This window comes from Filicampus tigris, chromosome 8 (assembly GCF_054856515.1).
Source record: "Filicampus tigris isolate MCC_2025a chromosome 8, RoL_Ftig_1.0, whole genome shotgun sequence".
NCBI lineage: Eukaryota > Metazoa > Chordata > Actinopteri > Syngnathiformes > Syngnathidae > Filicampus > Filicampus tigris.
In genome coordinates, this window is record NC_141224.1 from 21,070,538 (window position 1) to 21,089,012 (window position 18,475).

Sequence of the window (18,475 nt, forward strand, 5' to 3'; positions counted from 1 at the left end):
TTTGTATTCGAAAAAGAAATCCAGAAGTCAAGCAGAGGAAATGTTAAGTGTACCAGATTGCTCTCAACTGGGGGGCAGATCCTTAGTTTATACCCTTTCTCCTTCACTTCCTGGATGAGGTCAATGAGCATATGCGTTTGGGACAGATTCTGCAAAAAGACAGATTTTTCACATTCCTTATCATTTACATTTAAATCGCATGATTATACCCAATACTGTACATTTGTTCAACCATTCTTAGCTTGTTGTAAATCCATGTGGTCATTTAACATATATTTGTGGAAGGTTATTCCAATTTAGAAGGATTGATGGTCATTTTCTCATGTGTTGCTTTAAAATGAAGGAAGAGTCTTGGTTAGGAGTAGTCAGTGTCCCATAAGAGAGAAGTATCTTTTCCTTTGCTTTCAAGAGATTTGTTTGGTCACATCTTGGCAATGAAGACAGTTGCTATGGAAAAGGCACAATGGAGCTGGCATTGTGAATGCAGACACAGCTCATCCTCTAACAATTACATGTTTTCACCAAAAAGATTGCAGTTTTCAAGGAGAGAATACAAAAGAAAAAGAGTGAGCGAGAGAGGGAATAGCATTCGCACTCACTCGAATTTCAATCAAAGAGGAAGGTCCTAGGGGTGATTAACAAAATGGCGGAAAAAACAGGTTTATTGTTAAAGAGGCATGTCAGTTTGCAGTGACCATGACACAACCAGAGAGAGACTGGGGAGGCTTTATGGTTGAATTGTATTGTGATCATGCTCTGCACCAACCGAAAGCCACTCATGTGTGGGCAGGTAAACATGTCCAAGTTTGCATTGCATTTCTCACTGCATTGAATATATTTCAAAGTGACCTCAAAAGCTGGCCTGTTTACATGCAAAGCCATTGTAAAGAGTTTGAAGAGTTTGTGAGTGTTTATACGTATTGTGAGAATGTAAGAAGAAATCAGGTCATGACAACGCAGAACCAAACAAACATTCATCAAGCAGTGTTTCAATATCACTAATAAATACAGTGGTACCTCTACTTACGAACGTCTCTTCATACGAAATTTTGTTACGAAAGAAATTTCAAGATACGAAAGGTAAAAATACAGTATGGGCTGCCACTCGCAGCTCCGGAGTTTCCTGAACGCAAACATACTCATAGCTCCTGGCTAGCCTAGCATCTTCCTGGCACCCCATTGGCTAAGAGGGATCTCTACCGTATGTGTCTATGTGTGCAGATAGACATGTAGATAGATAGATATGTGATAAATATGTCTATGCAGCGTCCTCGTCATGCGCCCCTCGGGCCATGGGGTGTTCCGATAGTTTTACGTGAATTAGAAACGAGGAAATGAAAAAAAGGAGAAAATCGTTGTTTTTGTCCATACAAACAAAGCAAGAGATAATAGAAAACTATGAAAAGGCGATGAGTTTGGTTGATCTCGCCAAAAAATATGACCGTAATGTATCGCCAGTCGCCACGTTATTAAATCAGTTCTTACAAAAAGCCAGGCAAAAACTACTTCTGAGAGAGAACATGAACCAAAGAGGGCAAAAAGCGATGAGGACAGCAATTAAAAGGTAAATGACCATCATTTTTATTCTTTACTCTATTCTTTGTTTTTTTACATTATGCACAACTCTCATTTATTGTGCAATAATCTAATTGTAACATGTATTTGTTACATGTTTTGATGCATTTTTATGCTTCATAAAACATTTATGTCTGAATATTGGGGGGCTTGGAACGGATTAGGACATTTACATGGAAAACGCGTCTCTACTTACAAAAATGTTCTACTTAAAAGAGAAGTCAACGCAAACATTTTTTTCCCAAAACTATGTTCTATGCAAGCCCACTAGTTGAAACAGGGCATTCTGATAAATATTGCGTTTGTGGAATAAGTGTTAATCCACTCGTTTTCAGCCATCTCTGGGGGCGGCCATTTTGTCTTCTGTCAACTGAAAATTACATCACAACTCCTCACAACGACCAATCATGGCTCAGATTCAGAAAACAGGTCAGCCGTGATTGGTTGTTGTGAGCAGTTGTGATGTCATTTTCAGTCGACAGAAGACAAAATGGCCGCCTCCAGTCATGGCTAAAAACGAGTGCATTTTGCTGCTTAACTCATATTCCACAAACGTAAAATTAATCAGAATGCCGTGTTTCAACTAGTGGGCCTGCTGGGAACATATTCTTGAAAAAAATATGTTTGGGTTGACTTCGCTTTAAGAAATTTCTTCCAGAACCAATTAATTTCGTAAGTAGAGGTACCACTGTACCACCGTTTTCCTCACATGATCGTCTAACTAAATTACCTCAGTGATGAAAATTATTATGGCAACCACTGGGTTGGCCATGTCTAGGATCACACAAAAGCATGTATGATGTCTAGATAGGTCATATATACAGTATGTAAACATTGGACAGTGCCCGATGACTTGAGACCAGACCTGGGCAAAGTAGAGCCCGGGGGCCACATCTGGTCCGCCCAGTCTCTGACCGGCCTTCACAGTGACCATGAAGTCAAAGCAAAACGTAAAATATGCAATGCTTTTATTTAACAGTTGTTGCTTTTATTTTATGTCCACACATGTGGACGCTAGTACAGGTGAGGTAATGAGCAACAGCTAAGACTTGTGTCTAAAGTGTTACCAACTTAGTTTTCGCTATATTTGGCAACTTTTCCAACCACTCGAGCAACTATTTAAAAAAAAAAAAGAATAGCAAAAATGACAAATGTGGTTTGCAGCATTCTTATATCCTTCATGATGGAATTTAGAGGGACAAGGTTTTGGGCTGATGATAATGTACTTAAATCTACAGTTACATAATACTGGACGTATTGGGGGTATATTAAAGTAGAAGTCAACCCCAAAATTTTCTTTACAAGAACATGTTCCATACAGCCCCACTAGTCCAAACACAGCACTCTGATTAATATTGCGTTTGTGGAAAATGAGTTAAAGTGGAAGTCAACTCGAACTTTTTTTTTTTTTTTTTCCAAGAATACGTTCTATGCAGGCCCACTAGTTGAAGCAGGGCATTTTGATAAATATTGCGTTTGTGTTAATCCACTTGTTTTTAGCCATCTCTGGGGCCGTGATTGGTCATTGTGAGCAGTTGTGATGGCCGCCTCCAGAGATGGCTAAAAACGGGTAGAGTTTGCTGCTTAACTCACATTCCACAAACTCAATATTAATCAGAATGCCATCTTTAGACTAGTGGGCTTGTATAGAACATATTATTGCAAATAATTTTGGGGGGGTTGACTTGCCTTTTAAGTCATCACTGCATTATTATACATTATCACTGTCAAATAATATTATACCTCCCACTTATCGATGTATTTTGGAGTCCTAACTAGGAACGGCTTTTATGCGTTGATAGTTGCTCCACAAAATTAATGTTATTTATGTAATTTTCAAGTGTAAAGCTGTAATTTTAATGGCCGCTTATGATGTCGTTTAAAATTTGTATTTTTTTCAATTATAACAATACATACCATCTACATCTACTTTTACACACATAGCAATTTATTGACACAAGACAAGATGTTTTGTCTAAATACAACAAAACTAATATAGACAAAGTTTATATTTTGCCCCTTTCAGGTTCTCATATGCCCCTTTGCAAAATTAATTGCCCCTTGCTTTAGACTAATGTAAATGTTAAAGATAGGTGCTCTCAATGTCTTGCTACTGTATTGCATGTATGTTTGTTACATAAAAATGTTACTTTGATTCTTTATATATAGCGATTTTTATATATATAGCGATATATTATCGGTTTGTTGATCCTGAAAAAAGTCGGACGCGATACTACTACTACGTAGTACCACTCTGCCAGTAAATATTTTATCTTTGTGTTGCTTTCTTAGATTTGATGCTGACCTCTCAAAAGTAAATCATTCTCAAACATCGCAGTTGAAATGCATACAAAAATTGTAAATTGTAGACGTCAAATTATGGAGGGCATTGATGTTTTTGCGTAACCAGTTTAGAAATGTACCAACCTGCATAACAGCATTAAAGAAGCACGTGTTGCCAAGGTTATTGATGCCTTTAACAGGAACCAAGGCACTGTTGATGATTGAGCTTTTGCCTCTTGAGGGGTCTTTACAATCAGAGGGTTCCTCCCTCAATTTTGGGATCTTGGGGGATGTTACTAGAACATGAGAACACATACAAAATGACACGATTCCAGAAACTGATACTCTACTGACTAGTTTAATATTCAAACTTCCACAAAGTTTTCTCACAATCTCTCACACACTCACACAACACACACACACTCACTTGCGAAGCTCTCTCTTTCTCAAATCAGGCAGGTCATAAACAACACAAATTTATTTGTAAAACAGGCACTTGGTTATTATAGAAGCACCCCGACAGTAATTTTGCTATAAATTGATTCTCACTCAGTTACAGGGTTGGTCCGTAACATGTTAGAAAACGGACGAAAATATTGATTATTGTTTTCCAAAGTAAAGCAGATGTTTGTAAATATCTTATTTTGAATAAACACAAAGATAATCAGTCTGCTTTTATGAAGGACTACAGAAATCTAAGCATATTTACTTTTGAGAGGATGAAATCAGAGAATTTGGGCAATTAGGAAAAAAAAAAGTCTCGAAAGAATTGATCAATTATCAAATATAGTTGATGAATTTGATTGATTGATTGTCAATTAATCGTTTGATTTTGCCACCTCTTCTAGGTCATTTGAACTACCATATTAGTCACACTTTTTCTTTCTTTCATACTTTGGCTGGTCCTACGATTTATACTTAGATACGACTTGAATTGTATATATTAAAATCAGAGCTCGGACTGACACCCCAACAGTATTGACTTTCTTTTGGCGTTTGGCGAAAACTTTTGATGCATCACCAAATGCACCAAAAGCAGAGGCCAATCGCCAAAAGAAAATTGAAGAATTAGAGTACAATACCCACCCTCAATTTTGAATTCTTTTTTTTTTTTTAAAGAAAAAAAAATGTGTATAACTTATTCTCTGGAAATTACGTTACTTTCATAAATGACCTTGTCTACGACCATATTATATTTTAACCATGGACCACTTCACCACTGCTTAGGACTAAACAGAATGGTGGTAAACTTGCTATTGTCTGGGAGTCAGCAAATCTTTTCTGTTTAAGGGCAAGGCCATAATTCAAGTTTATGTGAAACTCTTTCGGCAATTCACATTGTATGCTCAAAACTAAACTGTATCCACCATGGCAGCTCAAAAAACAAGGGAATTTTAAAATGATTTTGTGAAGAGGATATCAGACGGTGCTGGACTTCTCATGGTTATCTCACATTTTTGCTACTCAAACAATAATGTGGCCTGAAATTAAATGGAAAATGTTAACTGCTGACAAGAAAGACTTTCAGCCATAGTTTTTGGTTGATGGAGGTTCAGCTTGTTGAGAAGGCAGTCTGTTGCAGCCCTCCATTCAGAAGTGCTAATTATATCTGCCCCCCCTATGCTGGCAACATCTGGGGTTTCCAGCTATTCCATGAAGCCATAAGGGAACTCCCATATGTCAGAACACACAATGTGGAAATAGGGAAGTATCGGTAGCGTTGGTAAGAAAAATTAAGTGGCTTTACAAACTGCATTTGTCACGGAAAATATGTGAAAAGTTTAAATGCATGTGAGAATTGAAAAAAGGGAAAAGACAGAGCACCTCTTCCAGAATAACAATCAGAACCTGTTGTATCTTAAAGTGGTCGTCAACCGAAACGTGTTTTTTTCCAGAATATGTTCTGTACAGGCCCACTAGTTGAGACAAGGCATTCTGTTTAGTATTGCGATTGTGGAAAATGAGTTCAGCAGCAAAATCCATCCGTTTTTAGGCATCTCAGGACATGACATCACAGTGTCTCAGGACTCAGATAACAACCAATCATGGCTTCGGAAAACAGGTCAGCCACGATTGCTCGTTACCTGAGCCCTGAGCAGTTAAGATGTCATTTTCAGTTGACAGATGCGACAAAATGGCCGCCCCCATGGCTAAAAACGGGTGGATTAACTCTTATTCCACAAATGCAATATTTATTAGAACGCCTTGTTTCAACTAGTGGGCCTGCATGGAACATATTCTTAAAAAAATATGTTTGGATTGACTTCCAAAGTTGAAGGTAAATTAATGTGGAACATAGAGGACAAGGCACACAATGACAAAATAACATAAGACATACTTTCAAAATTAAAACCCAGACTCTAAAAAAACAACAAAATCGAAGTCAACAACATCATACTTAATAAGCAGATGTGCTTATTTGCACATCTGCTTATTTATCTATCTACGATGTATGTGTGAGGATGAAGGATACAGAGTCAACAGCCCTAATGCAGCTTTAGTCAAAGAGCTGCGACTGGCACTAGCTGAGAGGGAGGCGAGGGATGAGGAAACTAACTGGGCGGAATGGGGATGCCTATGGACACACTCTGCATCTGGGACCGTCACCCAAGGTAAACAATGTTCACGGAGCCATCTGGTTGAGACTGGGTGGGGGGGCTGCGGGTCGGGGGGGGCAGTGGAGGACAGTTGAGGGGTATAGTGGGTGGAGGGAAGGGTTGCAATGAGCACAAGCATATGGAAAAGCAGATTTTTCCTCTCCCTGCAGCAATCAACGATGGCAAATGTCAGCATGCGCTATGTCCACGCTTGACTGTGCTGCACTAAGCACCACCACCTGGCCCTTCTTGCACAGCCAACGAGTATGGGCAACAGGAACAGTTAAGAGTGGAGCCTTTCCCCAGGGTGGTGAAAAGCACCACGGTACTCAGACTCATCCACATGCACGCATGCACACCAACACCTCCTGCACTCCCTTGCCCGTTCTAACACAAGAGATATCCAAAGAAACATCTTGTAAAGAGTCTTAACAGCGGAGTAAATGCTTTATTAGCTGCAATGGGAGAGCAACAATCTTTTCTTCCATTTTCACTGCCTCAAAGTGCACTGATCAAGTGGCCATATAACAGTATATTTCTCAATTACTGTGAACTATTCATCAAACTGAAAGCTAATGAAAAATAAAGTTGAGAGGCTATTCATATGAATCCTAATATGACAATCTAATCGTTTGGCCAGGCAGGTTTGTGCTTCATGCTTGCTTATAGTGCAGCAGAGCAAAGCCAGCTCCCTTCATGCAGAGCAAGCAGTCATGAGGAAGGACGAGCAACACCAAATGTCTTATTAATTCACTAATTTGTTGTGACTGCAGGGCATAAAAAGCTAGCTTCCTTGCCATCTGAGGCCAGGCGAGCTCAGTGACATTTGACTTACAAACACACACACACACACATGCCAATACATTAAGTGCACCTTGGTCAAGTGAATGCTAAGCAATGCAATTTTGCTTACACTGAATCAATCAAAAAGAATTACTATGGAATCTAATTGAGATTAGAATTTGATGGCTCACTTGGGAGACTGTATGGCAGTAATAAAACAAAAAAACAAACAAGTGCACACACTGGCCTACTTTCGTGTGCAGTGGTGGGAATTAAGACAGGCTCACCCTTGATTACCTCTCTTTGGCAAATCAGTGCCATTTTTTCAGCATGTGACACAGTGGCCCTTTCTGTTGCCACTCACAATCAAACGGAGGAAGACGTGCTTGACCCATAGAATGTCTGGTACAAAAACAGCAATGTGCTTATGTGCCAAGGAGTGATATGTTAGCACTGACTGTCTGATGGATAGCTTCGACCAAAAGCTTCTACCACCAAAAGGTAGAAGATAAGCACCAAGCTGTTGTCCTTACTTAACTTGTCTAAACGAGTCATTGGCCGGCAAAATGCTTGTTCCCTGGTGGTGGAGACCTGCGGATAAGCACTTGATTGACTGTTCTTCCTCGACTAGCAGGATGTCTGCCACAATAAATTGAAACATAATTTTGATAAATGAATCTGAAATGTGACAAGTGAATGTGAAAATATATACCGGTAGTTAGATTTTCAGTGACGGTCAAATATAATTTTAGAGAAACTGAATTCAATTTCATAATCTTAAATTCAGTTTCAGGTTTACAATTCAGTAATGTATAATACAGATTCAGGTTCCATGCAATCATTCAAATGAAATGATATAAAACCAAACTATGTGATATAAACTGTTTTTGAAAGTAATTATTAAAGTTCAGCAATTGAAATTGAAATACAGTATAAATGATTTCAATTCCATTTCTGAGGCCACATATTTCACCCCATAACTCATTTGCATAAGATAAAGATGAAGTTGTGATAGTTAAAGGAATCACAGTTAACCAGTCATGTTTCTGTCAAAAATCAAATACACTGTTCAACACATACATGTTAGCGATCAATTTTTCCTACTGGGCTGTAAAAATAAAAATTCCATGACAGGTTGTACGTTTTACGGTCCTGAAGGGTACAAGTGACCATCACCTCTATGACAGTCTATGGACATATTTATAATACATTATTTGGCAGCTAGCATTTTTTAAAATAAGAACAGGTGTGTTCCATATTAAGACTGACAAAGTATAATTCATAAAAAACATGAAATAACATTTAAACAGTTGAGAGGAGAGTAATTATTCAGTGCTGTAAATACCATAAAACAAGGAATTATGGGATTAGAGAGGCTATGTTTTTTTTGTGGGTATTGAGACCCTTTCATTTATTTCACAAAGACACGCCAGCTGCATTGTAGTACAAAGTCGAGCTCCCTAAGGTAAACCGTCCATTTAGTGGGACTCTGGTACTTGAGCCAAAGACCTTGATGGTGAGAGAGCATAGTTAATTGACTTTTAGTCTTCAATGAGCTGTTGGAACAAATTATTGTGGATTCTGAAAAACATCCATGCTCGGGCTCTTTTGTGATTTTGGGAGCACGGAAGAAGCACAACAACATCTCTCTTAAAAAAAAAAAAAAATCTGGCCTTCAGACTGAAATGCAATTTTACAAGCTCCTCAACAGACAACAACAGTCTATTTTGTACAATAATGGACACCTATTTCTATAGCCATTTGGGCAACGGGTGTGGGACAATTAGGTGGTAGGAAAGGTGACAGGTAATTTATAGAGTCAAAAAAGTAGGTAGGCTCATCCACCTCAGTTAACAGTCCAAAACATTGAGTTGGGTTAGCACAGATCCACTAAAAGACTAGTCCACAAGCCTCCTATAGATCCAGTGGGGATGGAAAGTATTCAGACCCTTGAAATGTTTCACTTTCTGTCATTGCAGCCATTTGCCAAAATCAAAAAAGTTAATTTCTCATTAATGTACTCTCGGCACCCCATCTTGACATTAAAAAACATAAATGTAGAATTTTTTGCAAATGTATTGAAATAGAAAAACCTAAATATAAAATTGTCATAAGTATTCAGACCCTGTGCTCAGTATTGAGTAGAAGCACCCTTTTGAGCTAGTACAGCCACGAGATTTCACACCTGGATTTGGGGATCATCTGCCATTCTTCCTTGCAAATACTTTCCAGTTCTGTAAAGTTGGATGGTCAATGTTGGTGGACAGCCATTTTCAGGTCTTTCCAGAGATGCTCAATCGGGTTTAGGTCAGGGCTCTGGCTGGGCCAGTCAAGAACGGTCACAGAGTTGTTCTGAAGCCACTCCTTTGTTATTTTAGCTGTGTGTTTCGGGACATTGTCCTGTTGAAAGGTGAACCTTCGGCCCAGTTTGAGCCCCTGAGTACTCTGGAAGAGGTTTTTCTCCAGGATATCTCTATACTTGGCCGCATTCACCTTTCCTTCAATTGCAACCGGTCATCCTGTCCCCGCAGCTGAAAAACAACCCCACAACATGATGCTCCCAGCACCATGTTTCACTTTAGGGATTGTATTGGGCAGGTGATGAGCATTGCCTGGGGTTCTCCACACATACCGCTGAGAATTAACATTGAAAAGTTCAATTTTGGTCTCATCTCACCAGAGAATCTTATTTCTCATAGTCTGGGAGTCATTCATGTGTTTTTCGGCAAACTCTATGCGGGCTTTCATGTGTCTTGCACTGAGGAGAGGCTTCCGTCGGGCCAATCTGTCATAAAGCCCCCACTGGTGGAGGGCTGCACTGACTTTGTGGAACTTTCTTCCATCTCCCTACGGCATCTCTGGAGCTCAGCCACAGTGATCTTTGGGCTCTTCTTTACCTCTCTCACCAAGGCTCTTCTCCCACAATTGCTCAGTTTGGCTGGGCGGCCAGGTTGAGGAAGAGTTGTGGTCTTCCCAAACTTCTCCCATTTGAGGATTATGGAGGCCACTGTGCTCTTAGGAATTGTGAGTGCTGCAGAAATTCTTTTGTAACCTTGGCCAGATCTGTGCCCCCCCGCCTACTGCCCGAAGACAGCTGGGATAGGCTCCAGCACGCCCCGCGACCCTTGTGAGGATATGCGGTATCGATAATGGATGGAGAGATAGATATATATATATATATATATACACACACACACACATTGTTCGAGCGAAAACTCAGTTTGAAATGCTAAGCGAATGTGTGTTATGGTTCACATGAATTAAATAATAGTGTTAGCTTGAAATGAAGGTTTTTTTCAACATTATCTCTTCATAAGTACACAAGAGTCAGTGCACTCCAGCTGTGGGGAGTGATCCAGTTTCTCTAACTTGATCAGGACTGTGACTCCCACTAGTGCTGCACACAGGCACAAAGGTGGCAGGATAGAAAACAGGACAAGGGACAAGCGATAGAGTGGGAAAGACAATGGAGAACAGAGCGGAGTCCAAACCCCTCACAGCTGCTCACGTTCTTCAGGGAACCCAGCCGGGAAGCATCACTCAAGCGCCTAATTCCGCTAATGTGTGCAGTCATGTGACATGTACAGAGAGAGTGGGTGACTGTTACAGCATCAATCCTGTAACTCTTCAGCTGTGGCTGAGAGACTGACTCAAGACCAGCCTCAATGTGCATGGCTGGCTAGTCTATGGACACTGGTAAATGGACACGGTTCAGGGAGGTTCTGTTAAAACTAGAGAGACCACAAGCCAACACACAGATTAGTATTTCGTGGTCTCTCGTCAGATCAACACCAAATAGTGAATGTACAAAATAGAAACTGCCTAATGACAAAAATATACTTATTAATAATACAGCACATGCAAAGTAATTGCTTTTGTCAAACTGTCAATTAATATCCCCTCCATTAAAGGACAATGTGAAGATTTCAGTGCCATCTAGTGGTCAACTAATAGAATGCAACGACCAAAGATGGAAGCGTGCGCATTTTGAAGCACACGCACTACGGTGCCTCCGAGAGACCACACGCTGCAAGCCTACCAACGGTCTCTTCAGCAGAGGTGCAAGCAAAAGGTCATCACAAACGACTTTTAGTATTCCCTCAAGTCATGAGGTAAGATTCTTTACACATGCAGTAGTCATGATGCTTAGGAACTACGGTCGCCAAGTTTGTCTCCTTCGAGTATCCATAGCACAAAGATGGCAGCGAAACATGGCAGCCTCCTGTAGGGGAAGCGCGCCCTATGTAATATAATTTGAGATGACTTCACCTACAATTATATAATAATAATTACGTTGATGTGATAGAGCATATTTTTTTGCATATCGTTGAAATGAATAGTTGTTTTTTTTTTTTAATTAATGATCATTGAAAAAATCAAAACATTCTACACATTGTCCCTTTAGTTTGGGCATAAAATGTATAACCATAGGGTTGTGGTACTCAAATAGAAAAAAGAAAACCCAACCTTTTTTAAGGCTCTTATTCTGATATGCATCAGAGCTTTTGATATTGCTCATCACCTAACCGTCTGAAGTGAAAAGAGTTCAGAAAGTACTAAAACATGCAATTGTATGTTGTTACTGACCCCCCCCCCCCCATTTTTTAACATCATCCTAGGATCCCGCAACATTAGTAGGAAGCAGGATTTAAATGTTTTTTTTCTTTTCAGCTATAACAACAGCTATATTTGTAGTATGCAAAAAAAAAAAAAAACTTATCAGTGTGAAGAAGCAGGAAGTTATCTGTCACGGTGGGAAAAAACAGTTATCGTTTACTGCTCCTACTACTTCAACTTTCTTTTGGTGATTGGCAAATACTTGTGGTGCATTACCGAAAGAAGGTGGCCACTGGCGCTAATGCACCGTATTCGTCAACCGCCAATAGAAAGTAGAAGAACCGCCAAAAGAAAGTCAACACGATTAAGGAACGGGGATTTTGGGTGCCAACCCGATTTTGGGTGCCAACCCGACCTCTAATTTTAATATATACTTGAGTATAAGTTGCAAGACCAGCCGAACTATGAAAAAAAGTGTGATTTATAGTCCGAAAAATATGGTAAACCATTTTACAATTCCGATGCGATACTCTTGCTATAGGACAATAAGAATTGAAGGAGGATGGGTGATTTATTTGGGTCTTTACACACTTGCGAGAATAAGCGCTGTCCGTGACTAGCAATTGTCCAAAACATGGAAAGGCACAGCCAGCCTGACATGTAAAGTGATACACAAATGGTAAAATGTAGTAAAACTATCAAAGCTGGTCATGGGTGTTGCACATAGTCATCATCATTACTGTCTAGAACAGGTGTCACCAACTCCGGTCCTCGAGGGCACCTGTCCTGCAGGTTTTCATTCTCTCCCTGCTGTAACACACCTGTTAAAATGATCAGGATCGTTATCAGGCTTCTCAAGAGCTTGCTGATGAGCTGATCATTTTAACAAGTGTGTTATAGCAGGAAGAGATTGAAAACCTGCAGGACAGGTGCCCTCGAGGAATGGAGTTGGTGACCCCTGGAGAAGATTCATTTTTCTATAGGTACTAGATTTTGTAAGCGAGAATGATGCCAAGTCCCTCAGTAGATCAACAGAAAATACACTATTCCGAACTTACAATACTATTACTAAAAGTTTATAGCAACATAAAAACAACTGCTGTGCACGACTGATAATGCTGCCATAGCCTAGGTTGCTTTTGACTAGCACGCAGGTTAGATTGAGGAATACCGACAATCTTAACCACAAGGGGGAGCAGGTATACTGCAGTGTAGTCATAAGAGGCTGCCTGAATCTGTCAAATTTAAACCTATTTGAACCCTTTTTAGTTACCCTGAATTAAGTCTGTGCCTAACAATGATGCCAAACATTGACACAATAATGTGGTATCAGGATGATTAATTATTGTTATTCATCAACCATGGAAATCTGTCAGGCATATTGATACTATCTGGTGACAATGTCATATTCATAATATTAGAAAAATTCTGTTCATTGATACATAATCACTGTACTTGATTATGAATAGAATTTGTCGTTGTTAAAAGGTCCTTGTCCTTAATTTCGGGGATTGCTGCCATGATTGCCATGCCATGTGGTGTCTATGAATGAATTCAACTGAGACTAGTGCATTGATGAAATTGCAACAAGATTGGGTGTAATTAGGTGCAGGATTTGTGAGACAAACGCCCTACCTGATGTCGCCTTGACAGAGTGCTTCTGTAAAAAATCCAGAGTCTGTGCCAAGGCCTTTTTGTTACAGTGAGTGGAGAGCTCCTCATTACATTCAAAACACCTGTTAACAAGGGAGTAGTCAGACAGAAAAACTCTTGCTGAGTTAATGCAAAACTCAACAACTCTCAATTTAGTTTTCTTAAAATCATCAACTACGGACAGTAAAACTTGACCTAGGTGCCACAAACTAAAATAAAATAAATAAACAGTAATATTCAAAGAAACTGCAACAAGGAAATATGGTACATTTTGTCATGCTGGTAGAAACAAATCTCATTTTGATCCTTTGTGCGCATTTTGCCTGAATTTAGAAGGTTTCTCACCAGGCTTTCCAGGTGCTCAAGCTTATGGTGATGCAATGAGACTCGGGATTGAAAGCTCGGTGGTGCTTGACAGCATGTTCAACCCCTGAATGGTTACAGCCCTGCAAAAATTATACATTGCATGTTATCTAAAAAATACATTCGAGAAAAAACACAATCATGTGGTCATCTGAAGCTCTGCTTTCATTCTTTCTTTGCAGCAACTCTCAAGCTCCAAGTAGGATGCACAACAATTTTCAGATTTGAGAATGGCTGATGGACTCAAGGACACTCATCCTGACTTGGCTGTGTGCTGAGGCTCGCTCGAGTTTTTCCAGGTTTTCAACCAGGATGTCTGAAAACTGCTGTATTCACCTTCCCCCGCCCTTCCTGACAAGTCTGGTGGATGAAGAATGGTGAATTGCTAACAGAGTGAACATTTGCTTCTTGGTCACTTCCCTGACAAAAGCCCTTCCCTTCCAATCTCTCCTTTCTGGACCGGCCAGAGACGGGTAATACTTTTCCCCCCCCCACGGAAAAAAAAGGCGAATGACTGATGACGGAAGGGTGCGCTTAAGACAGATGATGGATAACGGACGCTCAATTTTTAGTAAAATGCCCAGCTCTGCGTTGTCATAACCATGTCCCATACATAGTGCATTTAAAAAGCAGTGAGCATAAATTGTGAGTAGAAAATAAATAAAGCTATCAAAGTTTTCATTCTTTACCATAACAATACAGGTTGCTAACAAGTTACAGTAAGTAGGAAAGCTGGCGGCAAAATTACCCATAGGTTAGGTTTACCCACGCTGATGCAGTAGGAAAGTCCTCGTTCATAAACCTGTAGGCTATATATATAAAATAATCAAATGAAAAACAGTAAGTACGTCAGTAACTGAGTTCACTGAGCACTATTCATAACAACTAAACGCCATACGTCAAGACCATCGGAACAGAGAATCCGATGCACCGTAATTATGTCTTTGAGGTTATGTTCACCCTGCAGATCAATTCAGATTTTTTTTTCCGTATGTAACATGCGTCTGATATTTTCCTGTTAATCTGAAAAGAAGCCCCTTTCGTACGTGTACATACATGTATGTCATCAAAAGACAGTCAATGTCACAATTATTCAACAAAATAGATGGGCGCAGAAAGCAATGGAGGATCAAGGAGCCGAAAATAGCCAGTGACGAAAAGAAGATCAATATATGGAGGGACCAGTCAGTTCAAGCACAAAATCCTTGAAATTGCCACAAATTAATCAAGAACGAATGAATTAACACATTTACTTCCGTAAACATTGCGCCACGTGACGTGTTTTTGTGCGCACGTGTGTCACTTCACGGATGCTTTCCAATCACATTACAAGTCTCATTTGATTTTGTAATGTGAATGACTACATAAAAAGACCGGCTTGAACAAAAAAAATCCAAATTGCGCATCATCCCTGCAGGTGTGAAAATTGCCAGAGTGTACAGATTGACTTTATTACTGAGGTCTCTAGTGTGTGTCTGATGGAAGTCTTACTTGGAAACCACACTTGAGGCAAACTAAGATGTCTTGAAATGCTGCTGGCTCACTCTTGATCACGGTTCTTTCCTTCAGGCACTCAGAACACACCAACCACAAGCTGGACAACACAGATTTCTTCACCGAGCTTAAGTCCACTGCCTTCGTCACATGCTGGCAAGTCAACCCTGTTTAAGAAACATTGAACATTAAAATAAACTTTGCAAAACAGACAAAAAAGCATATAATTATCTGAAATATCTAGTATATTCTTTAATAGGATCAGATTTCTTTGACTTTTTATGAAGCCAACACAGAAGGCTACTCTGTGTGATGACAACCATCCATCCATCCATTATATGTACCGCTTATCCTCACAAGGGTCGCGGGGCGTGCCGGAGCCTATCCCAGCTGTCTTTGGGCAGTAGACGGGGGACACCCTCAACTGGTTGCCAGCCAATCGCAGGGCACACAGAGACAAACATCCGCACTCACAATCACACCTAGGGGCAATTTAGACAGTCCAATGAACTTACCATGCATGTTTTTGGAATGTGGGAGGAAACCGGAGTGCCCGGAGAAAACCCACGCAGGCACGGGGAGAACATGCAAACTCCACACAGGGAGGCCGGAGCCGGGATCGAACCCACGACCTCTGAACTGTGAGGCGGACGTGCTAACCAGTCGGCCACCGTGCCGACCTGATGACAACCATAGAACTAAAAATACTACGTACTGCAATAAAGTATGGGTGCTCAGTGCAAAATGTGTAAAACAATTGGCTGGTCAGGTACTCCAGAAACCCAATAATAATTAGCTGGGAAAAAATATCATATCGCGATGTATCGTGATACTTTTTATGCCAATACTAAGTATCGATACGTTGAAGAAGTTAGGATACTTTCGATTCCGCAGTTGTGTTATGTTATGCACATTCTATAAAATACTTTTGTATTTTAGTTGAGCTTTGTGAATGGAGTTTTATTTTTTGCACGCCTGTGTAGCAGGAACAGTTCACTCACAGTTCACAGTTCATTCACTTTTCAATCATGACACTTGAATAAATGTCAAATGGCACCTAAGTTAAAACTTTGGTACACACCTCAATTTTTTTAAATATGTCTTTATTGTTAGAATAATTGTACATAAGTTATCCCATATTTACTCTTGTGGTGTTGCAAAGCATTTATTCAACAGTATAAACTTGTTTGTGTCATTTAAGTTGAACTTGTCTGTGAAGAAAGCAGAGCATACCTCAAGTTGCATTTATCTCAAATTGTGCCTTTATCTCAAGAAAGCTTTCCAGTCTGGTAATTACTTTATTGCAGTGGTCTGTTTTAACATTCTGTGTTTGTTATTTTGAAAGCATTCCACTCTGTGATTTACTTTTCCCAACTGTTAGAGCAAATGTCAATGGAACCGGAAACCACCCTTTTGTAAATAAAAAGAGAGGCAACGACAGAGTGTGTTCATAGCGTTCGAAGATTTGTCCCTGAGCACATCTCTGTTAGTTCTCCTCATGAGAAAAATCTTAAACTCTCTTGTCTTCCTTCCTTGTGTGGTGTTTTGTTACATGTTTTAGGTTGCCTAAAACCTGACATTTATAATATTAAAGAATCGCAATACGTATCGGATTGGGACAAAAGTGTATCATCCCAGCCTTGTACATACACATCATAAAATGTAAATGTAATGTAAATAAGACACACTTTTGTCCATATAAAATGATCTTCCTACGGTATGATAGACGATTCATGAAAAAAATTACATTTTGCAGATGTGTACAGGGACAAGTAGGTGTTAAAAAAAGGGCATAATTTCATTCCAAAATGATATTTAATGTCTAACGTTACAAAGGAATGTAATATAAAGTACCTTTCTCGCATGTGCACCGTGGCCAAGACTAGTCAAGCCAGCAACAGCAACAAGTGTTCATGCAATCCATGGCGGAAGACGCAACCAACATGGTAAGGCCTAGTGTTGTCACATTACCAACATTTTGACTTTGATACTATAGCTGCATAAAATACCTAGATACCGGTAACGACACGGTACCTTGACAAAAATCTAAAATCAACAAAAGCAGCAAAATTCTAACTGACAAAAGAACTTAAAAAAAAAAGGTGTTATTATTTCAAAATATTATACTAATAACAAAAAATGTGTTATTAATTCCGGTTCCGAACGATTCAAAGAACAGGAACGGACCAAATTCAAACAATGCCCAACCCTAGACCTGAGTATCATAATTACACTAACATTGTACCTAAGGGTAACAAACTCACACTCACCAAAGGTAGCAATAATTTCACTGCACATGACTAGAAACAACAACTCCTCAAACAAAAACACATCATGTCTATACTAAAATAAATACTTAAACGAGTGTTTTGTTTTTTACTACATACATATACATATATATATATACACATATATATATATACACATATATATACATATACACATATATATACATATACACATATATATATATACACACATATATATATATACACACATATACACATATAAATACATATATATATATATATACACACATATATATATATACACACATATACACATATAAATACATATATATATACATACATACATACATACATATATATATACATATACACACACACACACACACACACACATCAGTGACTTACCACAGACTTCATCTGATGATTCATCATCACGAGGTTTTCGTGGTTTATTTGTCCGCTTGGTCATGTTGGCGGCTGTCAAGGACAGGGGCTCCTTAAGACGCATTTGGAGCTCTGCAGGTTAAAACTGACGTTATGACACAAAACAAGCACAGTGTTCTAAATTATTCTTCCCCTTTTCCATTAGGGCTGGGTGATTGATTTTGTAGATTATTTCAAGTCAGAATGATTTTATTAATTTTTTTCAAACAACTTTCATAGTTCAAAGCACATCCCCACTGACGTGCATGGCTTACACTAGCATCATGGCTTCAAGCAGCGTGGAGTTGGTTTGCAAAAGCATAGTCAGTGTAAACACGTTTGTGATTATGTTGCTATATTTAGCAACTTTTCCAAACCTTTAGTGCTTTTTTGTAAAAAACAATCCATTAGTGACTTCAATTTTAATTCTAGCATAAACAATTGAACATAAAGGTTATATATGACAAAAAAGGAGCCCTCAGTAGGACATTGCAGAAC

At 39.3% G+C, this 18,475-nt stretch overlaps 1 protein-coding gene across 1 annotated transcript in view; it reads right to left on the bottom strand.

The window, feature by feature from the left end:
• Positions 1 to 18,475, bottom strand: part of usp45 (ubiquitin specific peptidase 45) — a 36,208-nt gene that overhangs the window by 16,627 nt on the left and 1,106 nt on the right. Inside the window, exons 2-7 of the mRNA XM_086038893.1 lie at positions 17,960 to 18,070; positions 15,303 to 15,472; positions 13,794 to 13,894; positions 13,431 to 13,531; positions 4,003 to 4,154; positions 54 to 149 (exon numbers count right to left, since the gene is read on the bottom strand). Of these exons, the coding sequence (XP_085895019.1) occupies positions 54 to 149; positions 4,003 to 4,154; positions 13,431 to 13,531; positions 13,794 to 13,894; positions 15,303 to 15,472; positions 17,960 to 18,062 (723 nt within the window). The 5' untranslated portion in view covers positions 18,063 to 18,070. The remainder of the gene's footprint in view (positions 1 to 53; positions 150 to 4,002; positions 4,155 to 13,430; positions 13,532 to 13,793; positions 13,895 to 15,302; positions 15,473 to 17,959; positions 18,071 to 18,475) is intronic.